At 40.1% G+C, this 14,973-nt stretch overlaps 1 protein-coding gene across 4 annotated transcripts in view; it reads right to left on the reverse strand.

The window, feature by feature from the left end:
* pitpnm3 (PITPNM family member 3) overlaps window positions 1-14,575 on the reverse strand; it is a 116,298-nt gene extending 101,723 nt beyond the window's left edge. For all 4 annotated transcript variants that reach the window (XM_034292061.1, XM_034292060.1, XM_020049810.3 and 1 more), the window contains exon 1: window positions 14,288-14,575. Coding sequence is in view for 2 of the 4 variants with exons in the window: in XM_034292060.1 (XP_034147951.1) it covers window positions 14,288-14,525 (238 nt within the window). In the remaining 2 variants the exon portion in view is untranslated. The remainder of the gene's footprint in view (window positions 1-14,287) is intronic.
* Between the last annotated feature and the right edge of the window lie 398 nt (window positions 14,576-14,973).

The raw sequence follows: 14,973 nt of genomic DNA on the forward strand, positions 1-14,973 counted from the left end.
TGAACCACACTAATCGTTGCTTTGTAGTTATACTTTCAACAGATCAGGACATCACAACCCCTTTTCTGATGATACATCACGTCACTGACTGGACACAGACAACTGAGTGTGAGTACCAGCAACATGTTCAAGAAGGACTTCTACAACCACATTGGTTGAATCTGTTTCAAATCTTCCCGACCACTCACATGACAGAACGATGCCAGGGTCAGAACAATTGGCTTCACACTCCATTTATAGATGTATCGTTGACAGCGAGATGAGGAGAATCCACCTTAGTCCTGAAGGACTCCAAATACTACAGGTCAGAGTACCACGGGCCAGTTGACTGGAAAGGTCACAGGGTCCCAACACAGTGGAAGACACTGTTGTGGTGTTAATCTTGATTAAGTGAAGTGTTGGAAACTCACTTATCTATTATACACCTACACTGACTTGTTAGGACAACCAGGCAAATTGCTGGGTCCACATCACACTGACTGCAATAACTGATTTTGGAACTTTCATCACTGATGCAAGACAAGAACTGAAGGACACTTGATTGGAAACTAACTTCTCTAAGATTTTCCTAAATAAACTGATATGGTGATTTCATATGTATGAAGGTTTGTTTCTCGCAAGACAGGTGGGAAAATCTATACGATGACAATCCCAATATTGGACTTCGCCGTATTTGTGATGATGCTTAATTATCTACATTAAGATGGCTATCATGGTTTGTTTGGACAGTGAATTGTTCCCTATTATAGATGGTCCCTGACAAAGGTAGATGTTTTCCCTATTTTAAAGGTTGAAATCTGTCACAGGTACAACAGGATATGCATAAGTCTTTTGTATGATTTTGTCGCATGGATCATGATACGGACAAGGGGGGTTTTGATTGTTCAATGGACTTTGGGGGAAATGTTTTAATCATGATGTCATGTTGAGTCTGGTTTTCTGCTGAACACCGTTAACACTGATAATAACCTATTGATGTCAATGTTTCTTGACCTTGATAATCTGAGGTGGGGACTGGATTGATGACTGTCATATGTTGAGTTATGTGTCGGAGTGTGGTGTGTCAATTGTCTTGTTTACATTCATTTTCATTTGAGGAACAATAAGACCTGATTGGTCAGATACTCCTTTTGTTGTTTCATCTTAGTCATTTGTAACATAAGTGTATGAGCCTTTTCTTTTCATTAGGAATTGAATTGTACTTGTAATGTTTTATCAAACATGTAATGTTTTTCTTTAAATGTTTGATAGGGGGGACTGTAGAATCTGAGCATTAACAATTACAATATGAATGTACGTTTCATTGGAAGTGAATGTGCCTAGATAATGAGAACAACAGAAACACCTCTGTTTAGATTATCTCTCAGTAGGTAGCGATCTAATGACAGGAATGTTTACGATGGCCATATGGCATGGGGGTTGACTCCTAAAAAGTTAGAAACGCCCTTAATGTATAGGCTAGCTGGTAACCAACATTACAGTGAGAAGAGATTGACTGAGATGAGATTGAGGTTGTGTAAGGAAGACCAGGTCCGTAACCTCATGAACAAGACTTTCTAATGCTGCAATAAATAATATACTTTCTCTCTCCCTTGACAAACGGGTATGCTAATTATTACAACCACTATACGAAACGGCCGATTTCTAACAAGCCCATAGAAGTTGTATGCATTACTAACAATGCAAGAAGCTGTGACCTCACAGTCGGAAGGAGGGAGGAAGGAAGAAAATGTAGGGAGTGATTTAGGCAGGGGGAGGTGTGGATGAAGGGGAATTGAGAAGGTTGGAGAACGAGACGGAGGTAACAATCTATAGTAATATGTGGATGTCATTTATAGAACATCACAGTGTTACTATGCACTAAGATGATGGACTTACATAAAGAGTTGTGAGCCAGTTCTAGTAACATGTGGATGTCATTTATAGAACATCACATTGTTATTATGCACTAAGATGATGGACTCACATAAAGAGTTGTGAGCCAGTTCTAGTAACATGTGGATGTCATTTATAGAACATCACAGTGTTACTATGCACTAAGAAGAGGGACTTACAGAAAGAGTTGTGAGCCAGTTCTCAGGCCTTGTATTTTCTTTCTCTTCTCCCTTCGCAGCAGACACAGTAATGTAATGTGTTGGGAACACACAATCCCAATCAAATCTCAGCAATACAATTTCAGTAGGGGGTTCATCAAATTCCATTTAGAAAATTCCCCCAGTGTGCAGTGTCTGGAGGCAAAGTGGGAACCAACCCAGTACATAACTGGCCACTGGGCATAAATAAGTGTTGAAATATCAATAGGTAGGTGCTTATATTTGTCCTGTTTTACAGACAAGCAAGGTTTGTTATGCTCACGTGCAACTCTCCACAATCATATTTGAGTGCTAACCCCCAAAACCAGCTAATCCCAAAGCACGATCACTGGTCTCGCAATGATGCAGTAACTGGAAGGCAGTGACTTTACCCCTGGGCCCATCAAGGGCCCCACTAATATATATATTATTTTTTCTTTCTTTTTTTTATCTCTGTGAACCATTCGTGATCTTTGAATCTCTTGAGCCTAATGGGAGGTCTGCAAAAAAACAAGTTTGTAACTACTAACTGGACATCACAAAACAGTAAGAAGAAAATGGCAAAAAAGGTAAATATTGAGAACATTCAGTCTACTATGAATTGGATATACAAATTAATATCCAGTCATATAATCATTTATTTATATAAAGAGGTAGGCTAGGAACAAATGGCTGAAATTGAGTTGCTAACCTTTAAAGCTTGACATCTCTGTGCTTTATTAGTGGATCAAAAAATGATATTACCAGCAAGAGTATGAGCAGCATTTTAATGTTGTAACCTAACAGAAAAATAATGATTTTTTTTAAATAGTTTAAAAGCATTAAAAGCAGGTTTCTTCATAAAACTTTGGATGGGTTTTGTTGTTCTTCTTGAATCATCAGTTTGAAAGATGGATTTTTAACCAACCTGGTGACATATGTTTGCCCCAGAACAGCCATTCTCTACTGTGGTTCTGCTAGCCTTGCTGGTTAGTCTGACTATAACAGACTATATTATAGATGTGTATTTAGGGAGCCTCAGTACTATCTTAATTACAACATTTTGGAGCTACTTGTTTGGGAGCATAATTGCTCCATGCTGGGACAGCATACTTAAGCCGAGGCCTGGTGCACCTTCGGCATACTCTGACGGCTGTTCCCTGGGCTGCATTGCTCATTCCTGAACCTTATTCTCAGGTGGTTCAAGCATTTTCTTCCATCTTTCTCCAGGTTGTCAAAACGGGTGCTCCACTTCTTATTCTTATTTTTTTGGGTGCTCCACTTAATGTCTTTTTGAAACCCCAGAACTTGGCTGTGGACTGAAGTGTTTACCCAAGGGGGAGCAAGACAGAGAACAAGAGAACGAGAGAGAGAAGGATAGAGCAAGAGAATAAGTGAGTGAGCGAGTGAGAGCAGGGGGGAAAAAAGCGAAAGAGGAAAGACAGGGAGACAGGGTGAGAGACATGGAGAGTAAGAGCAAAAAAGGAGAGAGAGAAACCTGCTGTCTGTCACGGCCTCTTCTAGCGCAGAGCTATTTTTAGCTCTGTGCTGAATCTCAATCATTTTGCAAATCAGGAAGGACAGAATCATTTGGGCAGAAGCTGAAAAGGTGGGCCAATATGGAACTAATTCAAGCTGGAATACAACAGCTGCGCTGATATAAATAAATAACGGACATTCAACCAGGACATCATTCCAGCTCTAGGAATAAAGACGATTAAAGTAGAGATTAGAACTTCATCATCTCCTAGAGGTGCGCCATCAGTAGCCAACAACACCTAACCGGTTGTAAAGTGTGCTGCCTGTTAACTGGCCACAAGCCTCCCGGAGGCTGATGACGATGAGCACTCCAGCGCAGGGTCATTAAATGGCCATTTACTTTCCTGGTGTCTTAGTTTCATATGTAGGCAGCAAATACTTCGCTCTGTGTAACAGAGGAATAACGAGGTTGTATTTGTTCTTTCTGTCTTTGGCCAGCTTGTCAGGTTGGCAGCTGGTAGCTGTTTTAGATACTGATTACAAGTTTCAGGACTGAGAAACAGCGGGATCTCACTAATTGTATTAAACCCGCCAGAAAGCAAAGCCGCCAAAGGAAGTCTACCAAACTGCTCAAACTAATGAAAGTATCTAAATGATTTTAATTCAACTGTAATCACTGTTGTTAAGCCTTCCTCAGCAGCGTTGTATTTGAAAATAGGAAGCAAAAAATAGTTTCTTTGAGAACATTATGTTCACTTCCTGAAAAAATATATTTCAGTAACAAATCAATTTAAAGCCCTTTATGCAGAAAAATGGTCTAGGGAATGTCTGGCTAGCTTGTTGATGGCACTGCTCACTTTACAAATTAATACTAAATAAATAAATAATAAAACCTGTCTATCATATTTCTAATCGTTGCCATCTCCTCTAATATTTTCACAGTAATTTGGAGCCAATGCGAACAACAATAAACTCATGTGACAAGGACTGTGTGGTGTCTCTGTTCTGATTTATTGGCAAGCAAAACCAAACCCTTCAAGATCCTGACATACTAATCAAATGAAAATAGAAACAGCTCGTTACAGCTCAATTTACTGGCTATGTCTCAAAATTATAGGTAAGGTTTTTAATTTTTCACAACAGCTAATCTAAATTTCCTCAATATGTATTACCTTTTCTCAAAACCATGAACACGCTTCTCAAAACTCACACCATTATCGATAGAAAAACGGACTTCTCACCAAAAATACAATTATACACAAAATCCGATTATCTGTCATATCAATAAAAATGTGCCTTCAGGTGCCACACAAAAGCATCTAATGCAATGACACTGGGGTTGCACAGAAATTCACCAACACTTGACAATTTTCCCAAGAAGACAAAAAGGTATTTTTACAAGCTACAGGGTACAGTAAATATACATTTAAATAATATACACTACCATTCTTTCTCAGACTAGATAATCTGAGGTTTTTGTACTCTTGCTCAGTTGTGCACTGGGGCCTCCCACTCCTCTTTCTAATTTGTTTAGAGCCAGTTTGCGCTGTTCAGTGAAGGTAGTACTATACATTATTATAGTACTTCAGTTTATAGTACTTCAATTACTCGCATTAATTGCCTTTGTTTCTTAGAACAAGAATAGACTGATGGGTTTTAGAAGAAAGTTTTTTGTTTCTGGCCATTTTGAGCCTGAAATCGTACCCTCAATTGCTGATGCTGAAGATACTGAACTAGTCGGAACCAGTTTTATTGCTTCTTTAATTAGCACAACAGTTTTCAGCTGTGCTAACATAGTTGCAAAATGTTTAGCCTTTAGAAATGAAAAACTTGGATTAGCAAACACAACATGTCTTTGAAAAACAGGAGTGATGGTTGCTGATAATGGGCCTATGTGGATATTTCATTAAAAATCGGCTGTTTCCAGCTACAATAGTCATTTACAGCATTAAGTGTCTACATTGTATTTCTGATCAATTTGATGTTATTTTAATAGCCAGTGCTTTTCTTTCAAAAACAAGAACATTTCTAAGTGACCCCACACTTTTGAACAGTAGTATACATTTATAGGTCTGATATGTAACTGCAGGAAGTGTTTGATTAAGGTTATTCCTGCCAAAGGAGGGTCAACCAGTTATTAAATCCAAGGGTTCACATACATTTTTCCACCCTGCACTGAATGTTTACATGGTGTGTTCAATAAAGAAACTGTTAGTTTAAGCAGACAGTTTTTATCTACTGTTTTGGACTTTGATGAAGATCAAATCAAATTCTATGACCAATTTATGCAGAAATCCAGGCAATTCCAAAGGCAATCCCAGGTAATTACAAAGTAATTCCCAAGGAATTACCTGGATGTTTTCTCGCCACTGTACACTCAGTTACCAGTTCATAAGGTACCACCCTTTAGTATCGGATCAGACATCTCTGCATTTAGAAGAGAATTGCATGGATTCTACATAGTGTCAGAAACACAGGGATGATGGTCCAATGCGGACATTATGGCATCACAGTTGCAGCAGACTGGAGGTCAGTCCACTCACACGGCAAAGAAACCTGTTCACGATGCTGGATTGGGTGGAGGTCTGAACCAAACTGGGATTTGCTGTGACAGGCAATGCTTTTCAGCTCCTCAATTATTCTGTGCTGGCGACAATAGCATCATCAGTGTTGAGGGTTGTGGAGCTATACATTCTGAGACGCTCTTCTGCGACCCACAGTTGTAGGCTGCCCCGTTCATGGCCCCCGCTGTTAAACGCTGTTACCTTGTAAGATTCCTGCAATTATCCTTCAACCGTCTCTCATCAGCAATGTGTTTTCATCCATGACGGACACGTGCTGAATGTTTTTGGCTCGACACAGCATTATATTAACTGGCCAGTGAGTGTGTGTATAAGAGATCCATTCCCTTGGAGAGGGTATATTAACTGGCCAGTGAGTGTGTGTATTGCACTACTAATCACACCTATTCTTACAACACTGAACTGCTTCTGCTTCTATTCAGTTTCACTGAGGAAATATTGTTTAAAGAAAAAGCTTTAAGTGCACCAGATATGATATCCAGTTTAGTAGAGATTCTCCCAACAACTAAACAGATGTTCCTATTTCCTCTTGTCAAAAAGGACTGGCTCCCAGCTGCTTTTTTTCTGAAAGATTTTCTATAGTGAAAAGAAATGAGGATGTGCGAGAATCCTAAGAGACAAACTCCAAAAAGCTCCAGATTCACTCAAAGCTACTGTAATCTCAAGTAACGATGATACGAAGATGTGTGTGTGAATGAAAGATTAAACTGAGGTGCCCATCAGGCACCTATCCACCCCTATTCGGTTGTATTTCCTTCATAGATCGGATATTCTAGTTCACATTCGGGTTTCCAAACATGGCCCAAGGTTACTAAAAAATATTCACAAAATGAGTGTGGGAAAGAATTGGTGATATGTGTGGAGGTGAAAGAAACAACAATAACCAAATTACTTATTGAGAATTGTATCTTAGCTGTTAAGTGTAGATTCTTGCTGTTTGATCATTTTACGAAAACTGTGTCAGAATCTGTTATATAATAGTATAGACCCCTGGAGAGACTACCTCATTGCACAACAACTGCATTCTTGTGGCCAGGTGTTTGAATCCTGATTCCAACATACCAACAGTGCCCATATCAACAGAGCATGTGAGTCCAACAGAGGTTGCCGCAAAACTGTCTTAGCTCATCCCCAGGGTTGACGGGCGGATGTCTGACAGCACTGCCATGTCTATTCGCATTTGGACATCACATAAAACAAATATATTAGCTCGGTAATATTGAGAGACTGAGGCAAAACTCAGTATGTCATTCACAATTATGAAACAGAAGAACAGCAGGTGCTTCATTTTTTTCATTATATTAAAACATTATTGGACAGGAAAGCAGTGAAAGAGAAGTTTACTGAGAGAGCAGTAGGGCTGATTCAAACACACACTGCAACAGTACATGTGCACCAGAGGCAGCGACTTAGACCACTGGACCACACTGAACCACAATGCAGATGTTTCTGATTATTTGACCACTGGAACACATTGAACCACAACGCAGGTGTTTCTGATTATTAGACCACTGGAACACTTTGAACCACAACACAGGTGTTTCTGATTATTAGACCACTGGAACACCTTGAACCACAACGCCACTGTTTCTGATTATTAGACCACTGGAACACCCTGAACCACAAGGTCACTGTTTCTGATTATTAGACCACTGGAACACTTTGAACCACAACGCCATTGTTTCTGATTATTAGACCACTGGAACACTTTGAACCACAATGTATGTGTTTCTGATTATTAGACCACTGGAACACCTTGAACCACAACGCAGGAGTTTCTGATTCTTAGACCACTGGAACACCCTGAACCACAACGCAACTGTTTCTGATTATTAGACAACTGGAACACCCTGAACCACAACACAGGTGTTTCTGATTATTAGACCACTGGAACACCTTGAACCACAACGCAGGTGTTTCTGATTATTAGACCACTGGAACACACTGAACCACAATGCATGTGTTTCTGATTATTAGACCACTGGAACACCCTAAACCAAAACATAGGTGTTTCTGATTATCAGACCACTGGAACACCCTGAACCACAACGCAACTGTTTCTGATTATTAGACCACTGAAACACCTTGAACCACAACGCAACTGTTTCTGATTATTAGACCACTGGAACACCCTGAACCACAACGCAACTGTTTCTGATTATTAGACCACTGGAACACCCTGAACCACAACGCAACTGTTTCTGATTATTAGACCACTGGAACACCTTGAACCACAACGCAACTGTTTCTTATTATTAGACCACGGGAACACACTGAACAACAACACAGGTTTTTCTGATTATTAGACAACTGGAACACACTGAACCACAACGCAACTGTTTCTGATTATTAGACCACTGGAACACCTTGAACCACAACACAACTGCTTCTGATTATTAGACCACTGGAACACACTGAACCACAACGCAGGTGTTTCTGATTATTAGACCACTGGAACACCTTGAACCACAACACAACTGTTTCTTATTATTAGACCACTGGAACACACTGAACCACAACGCAGGTGTTTCTGATTATTAGACCACTGGAACACTTTGAACCACAACACAGGTGTTTCTGATTATTAGACCACTGGAACACCCTGAACCACAACGCAACTGTTTCTGATTATTAGACCACTGAAACACCTTGAACCACAACGCAACTGTTTCTGATTATTAGACCACTGGAACACCCTGAACCACAACGCAACTGTTTCTGATTATTAGACCACTGGAACACTTTGAACCACAACACAGGTGTTTCTGATTATTAGACCACTGGAACACCCTGAACCACAACGCAACTGTTTCTGATTATTAGACCACTGGAACACCTTGAACCACAACACAACTGTTTCTGATTATTAGACCACTGGAACACCTTGAACCACAACACAACTGTTTCTTATTATTAGACCACTGGAACACACTGAACCACAACGCAGGTGTTTCTGATTATTAGACCACTGGAACACTTTGAACCACAACACAGGTGTTTCTGATTATTAGACCACTGGAACACCCTGAACCACAACGCAGGTGTTTCTGATTAACATCATTGCCATGTGGGTGGTGGAGAGATTTAAATGAAAGCCCTGAACAGAAACATAGGCTGAAAATAATGAGCACGTCTTATCACAGGAAAAGACACAGTATTTTCCTTAAAACCTCAGGAGTGTGACAACTGCATGTTACACTTTTACAAAGGTGATGACGTAAATGGAAAGTGAAGCTATGTTACCGTATATTGCACAGGAAAACACACTCTATAAAGCACACTAATTCTGATTAAAAACTACAGCCAAAGGTGTAACTATGTTGAACAGGTAAAAACTAAAAAAGTAGGAACAGTAACAACTATTGGTTTGGCAACAATCTTGTTTCAGCTTGTTCAAGGATAGCAGGGTTCAAATGATCCTCCTGAGCAGATTAGGTCAGGAAGCATGGCTGGAATATATAGATTTGCAATTAGCGTTAAGGAGGGCTAATGATTCACATTGCATTGTAACAATTATGACAAAGTGACAAAATGCCCCCAGTTACCACAACTTAGAATACAATTAGTCTGTGAGCCTATCTCTGTATCTATCTCTCCATTTAATTTCAATGTAAAGAGCTTTATTGGCATGTGAAATATTTGCTTACGTTGCCAAAGCGAGTGAAGAAATACAGTGAAAACAAAGAATGTGGTTGAAATAAAAAATATACAAAATACTATGCAAAAGTACACAAAGGAATTTGAGTGTTATATAATAAGCAATGTACAGTATGGTAAAAAATGTGCTAATAGTTATGAGGAACAAGGAAAAACTAATAAATTGTTGAGTCTATTTCTGAAAATAACCAGCTGAATACTGGTTAGTTTCACAATGTTTCTGTTCCCTGGTAGTGTTTTTTAGCAGGTAACAAATCTTGCTGTTGTGATTGCACATTGCCTAAAAGATATGATCTATTTCTCTATCTATAGTTATGCTAATGTTGTTATGTAAAGGAAAATGAATAGAAAGTTTGTCTCCCACTCCAACCACCCACCCTGCCCCTTCACACCACTAGCTAGGGTTGCTTGCCAATACCATGGACAGTAAGGACTGGAGATCATTTCAAAATACACACTAGAAAAAAAACACTTAAAGGTAACTCATTTATATTTAGGCTATATATAGGTTATATTTAACCTATGCAGTGCCTTGGGAAATCCAACCAACAAACCATCCAATTACGGAATTCAGAAATAAAAGATTTTGGCTCTCAAAATGGCTCCATAATAAACTTTGAAAAAATATATTCTGAGAAAACCATTACATTAATATGTTCTACAGAACATTCCCAAAGTTCTGTAGACTTGGTTGTATTTAACACCCAAAGATGTTTTACTATGAAATTACCCCCAGACTTTTCACTGTGTTCTTTTAACTATGAATAACCACTTATACACTGTGTTCCCAAAGGCAGGTAGGCACATTCCTTATTTTTTGGCAGTGCCCTGCAGTTAAAAGCTTCTGGGAGAAAGTCACTTCCAAGAATTTGAATGTAAATCTGAAATTCTTCCCAACCACTATGTTACTTCACAATAACAGCCCCTGGAATCTCTCAGTTAGAGACCTACACTGTAAACCCCAATGTGGTCTCATTACTCAAACATTTGAGGAAACCAGGTGCAAATACCCTGCTCAGAAAAAGTAAGGGAACATTTAAATTACACATCGGGTCTCGATGAATAAAATATATTACAGAACTCACACTGAAAATCTAAGTAAAAATTTTAATCACAAGTTGTTCCAATTTGCTTGAATTTCATCAACACAACTCATAATGTGACCCAGTAATGTGTATGGCCCCGAAGTGCCTGTATGTACTCCAGACAATGTCTAGACATGCTCCTGACGAGACGACGGATGGTGTTCGGGGGGGATCTCCTCCCAGACCTGGATCAGGGCATCAGTGAGCTCCTGGACAGTCTGTGGCGCTACTTGGCAGCATAGATGCACCAATACATAACGTCCCAGAGGTTCTCAATTGGATTCAGTCAGGGTACCATTGGCTTGCACATGGAGGTCTGTGAGACCCAAGGATATGCCTCCCCAGACCATTATTGAACCCGCCGCCAAACTGGTCATGCTGGATGATGTTGCAGGCAGCATAACGTTCACCACGGTGTCTCCAGACTCTTTCACATCTGTCACGTTATCAGTGTGAACCTGTTCACATATGTGAAGAGAACAGGGCGCCAATGGCAGACTAGACAATTCTGGTGTTTTCTGGCAAATTCCATGCAAGCTGTATGGTACTGGGCTATGGGCTATGAGCACAGGTCCCATTAGAGGACGTCTGGCCCTCATGCCACCCTCATGGAGTCTGTTTCTGACTGTTTGGTCAGAAACATGCAAACCAGTAGCCTGCCGGAGATCATGTTATCGGGCTCTGGCAGTGCTCCTCCTGTTCCTCCTCGCACAAAGGAGTAGATACTGGTCCGGTTGCGGGGTTTATGCCCTTATACGGCCTTGTCCAGTTCTCCTCGTGTAACGGACTGTCTCCTGATATCTCCTCCATGCTCTTGAGACTGTACTGGGAGACACAACAAACCTTGTGATGGCACATGCCATCCTGGAGGAGCTGGACTACCTGTGCAACCTGAATGGGCTGCAGGTACCGCCTCATGCTACCAGTAGTGACAAGGACACTAGCAAAATGCAAAACTAGAGTAGAATCAGTCATGAAGGGTAAGGAGAGAGCCACTGTCTGTGGTTGCCACTTGCAAAACGATTCCCTTTTTCAGGGTTGTCTTGCTGTTGCCTCTCCAGTGCACCTGTTGTCACTTTAATTTGCACCAAAAAAGGGAGACACTGATTCACAATCGCTTATGCTTCCTAAATGGACAGATAGATATCCCTGTTTAATTGACTTGGTGTTATACTGTGATGATTACATGTTCCCTTAACTTTTTTGAGCAGCGTATTTCAGTACAGGTAGTTACTTAAAATTATTTTGTAGTTTTTTTCACACCAATTAAGTCTATCGGGGTTCCAGATTTGAGTTGTATTAGCTTAAAATAATTGTTTAAATGAACCAAGCCACACCTCCAAAATACAGTAATCTATTTGAAGTTACCACCCGTGACTGTATATGGTAAGGACAAAGACATGGTAATTGAATGCATTCATTGTCTATCCACACTGCTCGTTAAGTGGGTCAGTGCATATGAAGGAACGCTCACTCACCTGAACACAATAGTTAGCTACGAAGGTCCCTATCATGTCTTTAAAGCCAAGTAAGGAGGTTTACTTAGCTTGCCTGAACATTTGTACTGAACAACACATTTACACAAAATGGTCTTGAAAGACTTTGAGGAGCATTTACCTGCGTTAGGTTTCTGTGGTGAGGTTTAGCTTGAAACAATGGGTACCGAATTTAAAAAACACTGGCATGCTAACAGCATTCCCCATCCCAATACCTCACCATTTTCTGTTTTTAAATTAGTCATTCAGTACAGCATTGTTTCTTGCCAAATGAAAGTTCCAGAATGTAAAAAGATACTTAACACTGCTTTTGCTCAACGAATGTAAGTCATAAGAAAACAAATTTAAAAAGTACAACATGGACATGTGCAACAAGTGTCCACATTGCTCTGTTTTTGAGTGACGCTGAGGGAGGTTATGTTTGAGTGACCACCTTTGCAGACAACATTTACAGTGATGCCCTGATCCAGAGGAGCAGGTGAACAGCTCAATGATGAGTTCACTCCAGTGCATTTTAAGAGTGAATGTTCTACATAGAGATGTTTGGAGTTGCTCCTCAGCCTGAAGTGTCCACCTTCAACCACTACTTAACAGCCAGCCTTTGTGTAGCGCAACAGGTTAAGGCATTTGAGGGAGGGTGGTAATGTGTGTTCATGAAGCAGAGCTCCAGTGTTTGCACCAGGCATGTGCCAAATTGGGAGATGGTACCTTATTAGGCGAGCATTGTGATGTCTTTCACACTGTCCGTTTTATTATAGATACAGTTGTAGAATGGATTTGACTGGGTCATTCTAAAAAGAAATCACAAGCCGCTCATACATTTTTAATTACTCTTCTTTCACGGAAGTTGGACTAAATCAGACATGGTCCACATCATAAATGGCCACCTATATTCCCTGCATGTGAGATCACTATGGGCCATTGTAAAGTGGTAGGCCTAGTGAACTAGGGAAAAGAGTGAATTTTGTAAGCCAACCCATGCTGAACACAGCCCTGTTCCTCACACAATCGGTTACATAATTTTTGCACAACTAATGTATTAGTGTCCAACTATTCATCACATCTGCCATATATTCAAGATATCTCCTTGAGTGTTTACACTGACCCAAAACATGAATTCAACAGCAACAATTATTCAGCAGTAGACCATTTTCAATCTAATTAAATTGCCCAGTGTCACCTTCTTCATCAAATACTGTAGAATGATAACGCTTTTCAAGGTTCACTTAAAGGTCATGGAGAAGGTACAATGCAGAACTGTCTTATTAACTTGAACCAAATGTTGGTCACATAGAACGTTTATTCAATTAAATGAACTGCATAATAAATGAAAGGCTATCTATTTCTAAGATCAGTAGAATGCATACAACAGCTAAGATACATTGTAGTGTAGTGCACTGAATACTTTCCTATATATTAATATATGTTGGTAAGTTATTGCACCCCATGGTGATCTACAGGATATCAACCAGGTACAATGTAATGAAAATATACAGTAACAGTTGTAACATCGCAACTCCTGTTTCCAATAAGACAACAAAAACGCATTAGCCTTAGTGTTAAATACTTGTGAGGACAACAAGAGACTAACAAATATCCTACATAATAATAACATCCAGTAACGAGGTTTTCCATTAAACGGTGTGCATCACACGTTTGTTTCTCAAATGTAATTACATTTGAAGTATGCTCATGACAAAACACAATTTACCACCAACACCATTTCAGAAAAATCGAAAATGAGACCGACTGCTTTCAATTCGAAAAAAGCCAAATGAGCATTAATACCACGCATTCCAACAGATTGTCTGCCAAATGGGCTATTGCGCGCGGGAATCCTTTCACATTTAGGTCGAGACGTTGACTACCTGTTAGGCTATGACACCGGAGGAGACCTGGTTGGGTATTTAAAGGTATTATGACTGAGCATTGCTTACCTTTCCCTCTCGTTTCATTTGCCATCCCGACCTTGGTGTCTTTGACAATAGGTGCGGAGTCACCCGAGTGTAATTTTGTCCGATTGTTATCAGTGGGCGCTCCCTCCCTCGTCCCCGCACCTTTAACGCCTACCAGGCGAGTAGGCTGCGCGCAGTAAGCTGATTGTGTCTGGTCTTGAATTCTCCAATTCCTTTGGTTGATGTGTGACAAGACCCACATCAAGCGGATCTGCCTCATGTAATGAACACACTTTCAGTATTAGTGTCTGTGCAGACTTAGCTCCTACCCTCCCCTCTACCAACTATCAACTGTTTTAAGGACCAGTGTTCTACTGCCTCCAGCGGCGCGCCAGTGTGCCATCCAAGGTCGTTCGGTATATGAATTGTCTCAGGCACAGTTGAGATTCAAGAACAAAAATTAGTCGACAGTGACATATTGAAACAAACTGAATAGCATATGGTGTGTTATTGGATACATACTTAAAATTCGCTAACTCACTAAAACTGGTTCTGTAAACAATATAGCCTAAATAAATCAATTTTGCAAAGTTCCAGAAGGAAGACCGTTTACTCCAAAACCATAAGCACTATGGCAATTTTCGCCGAAACGTCTGTTTCTTACACTTTTTGCAAAACCTTACATACCGCTCTATGTAAAGCGCAATTGTCACAATGTTGTCATGCAG

The sequence above is a fragment of the Esox lucius genome, chromosome 1 (assembly GCF_011004845.1).
Source record: "Esox lucius isolate fEsoLuc1 chromosome 1, fEsoLuc1.pri, whole genome shotgun sequence".
Lineage (NCBI taxonomy): Eukaryota > Metazoa > Chordata > Actinopteri > Esociformes > Esocidae > Esox > Esox lucius.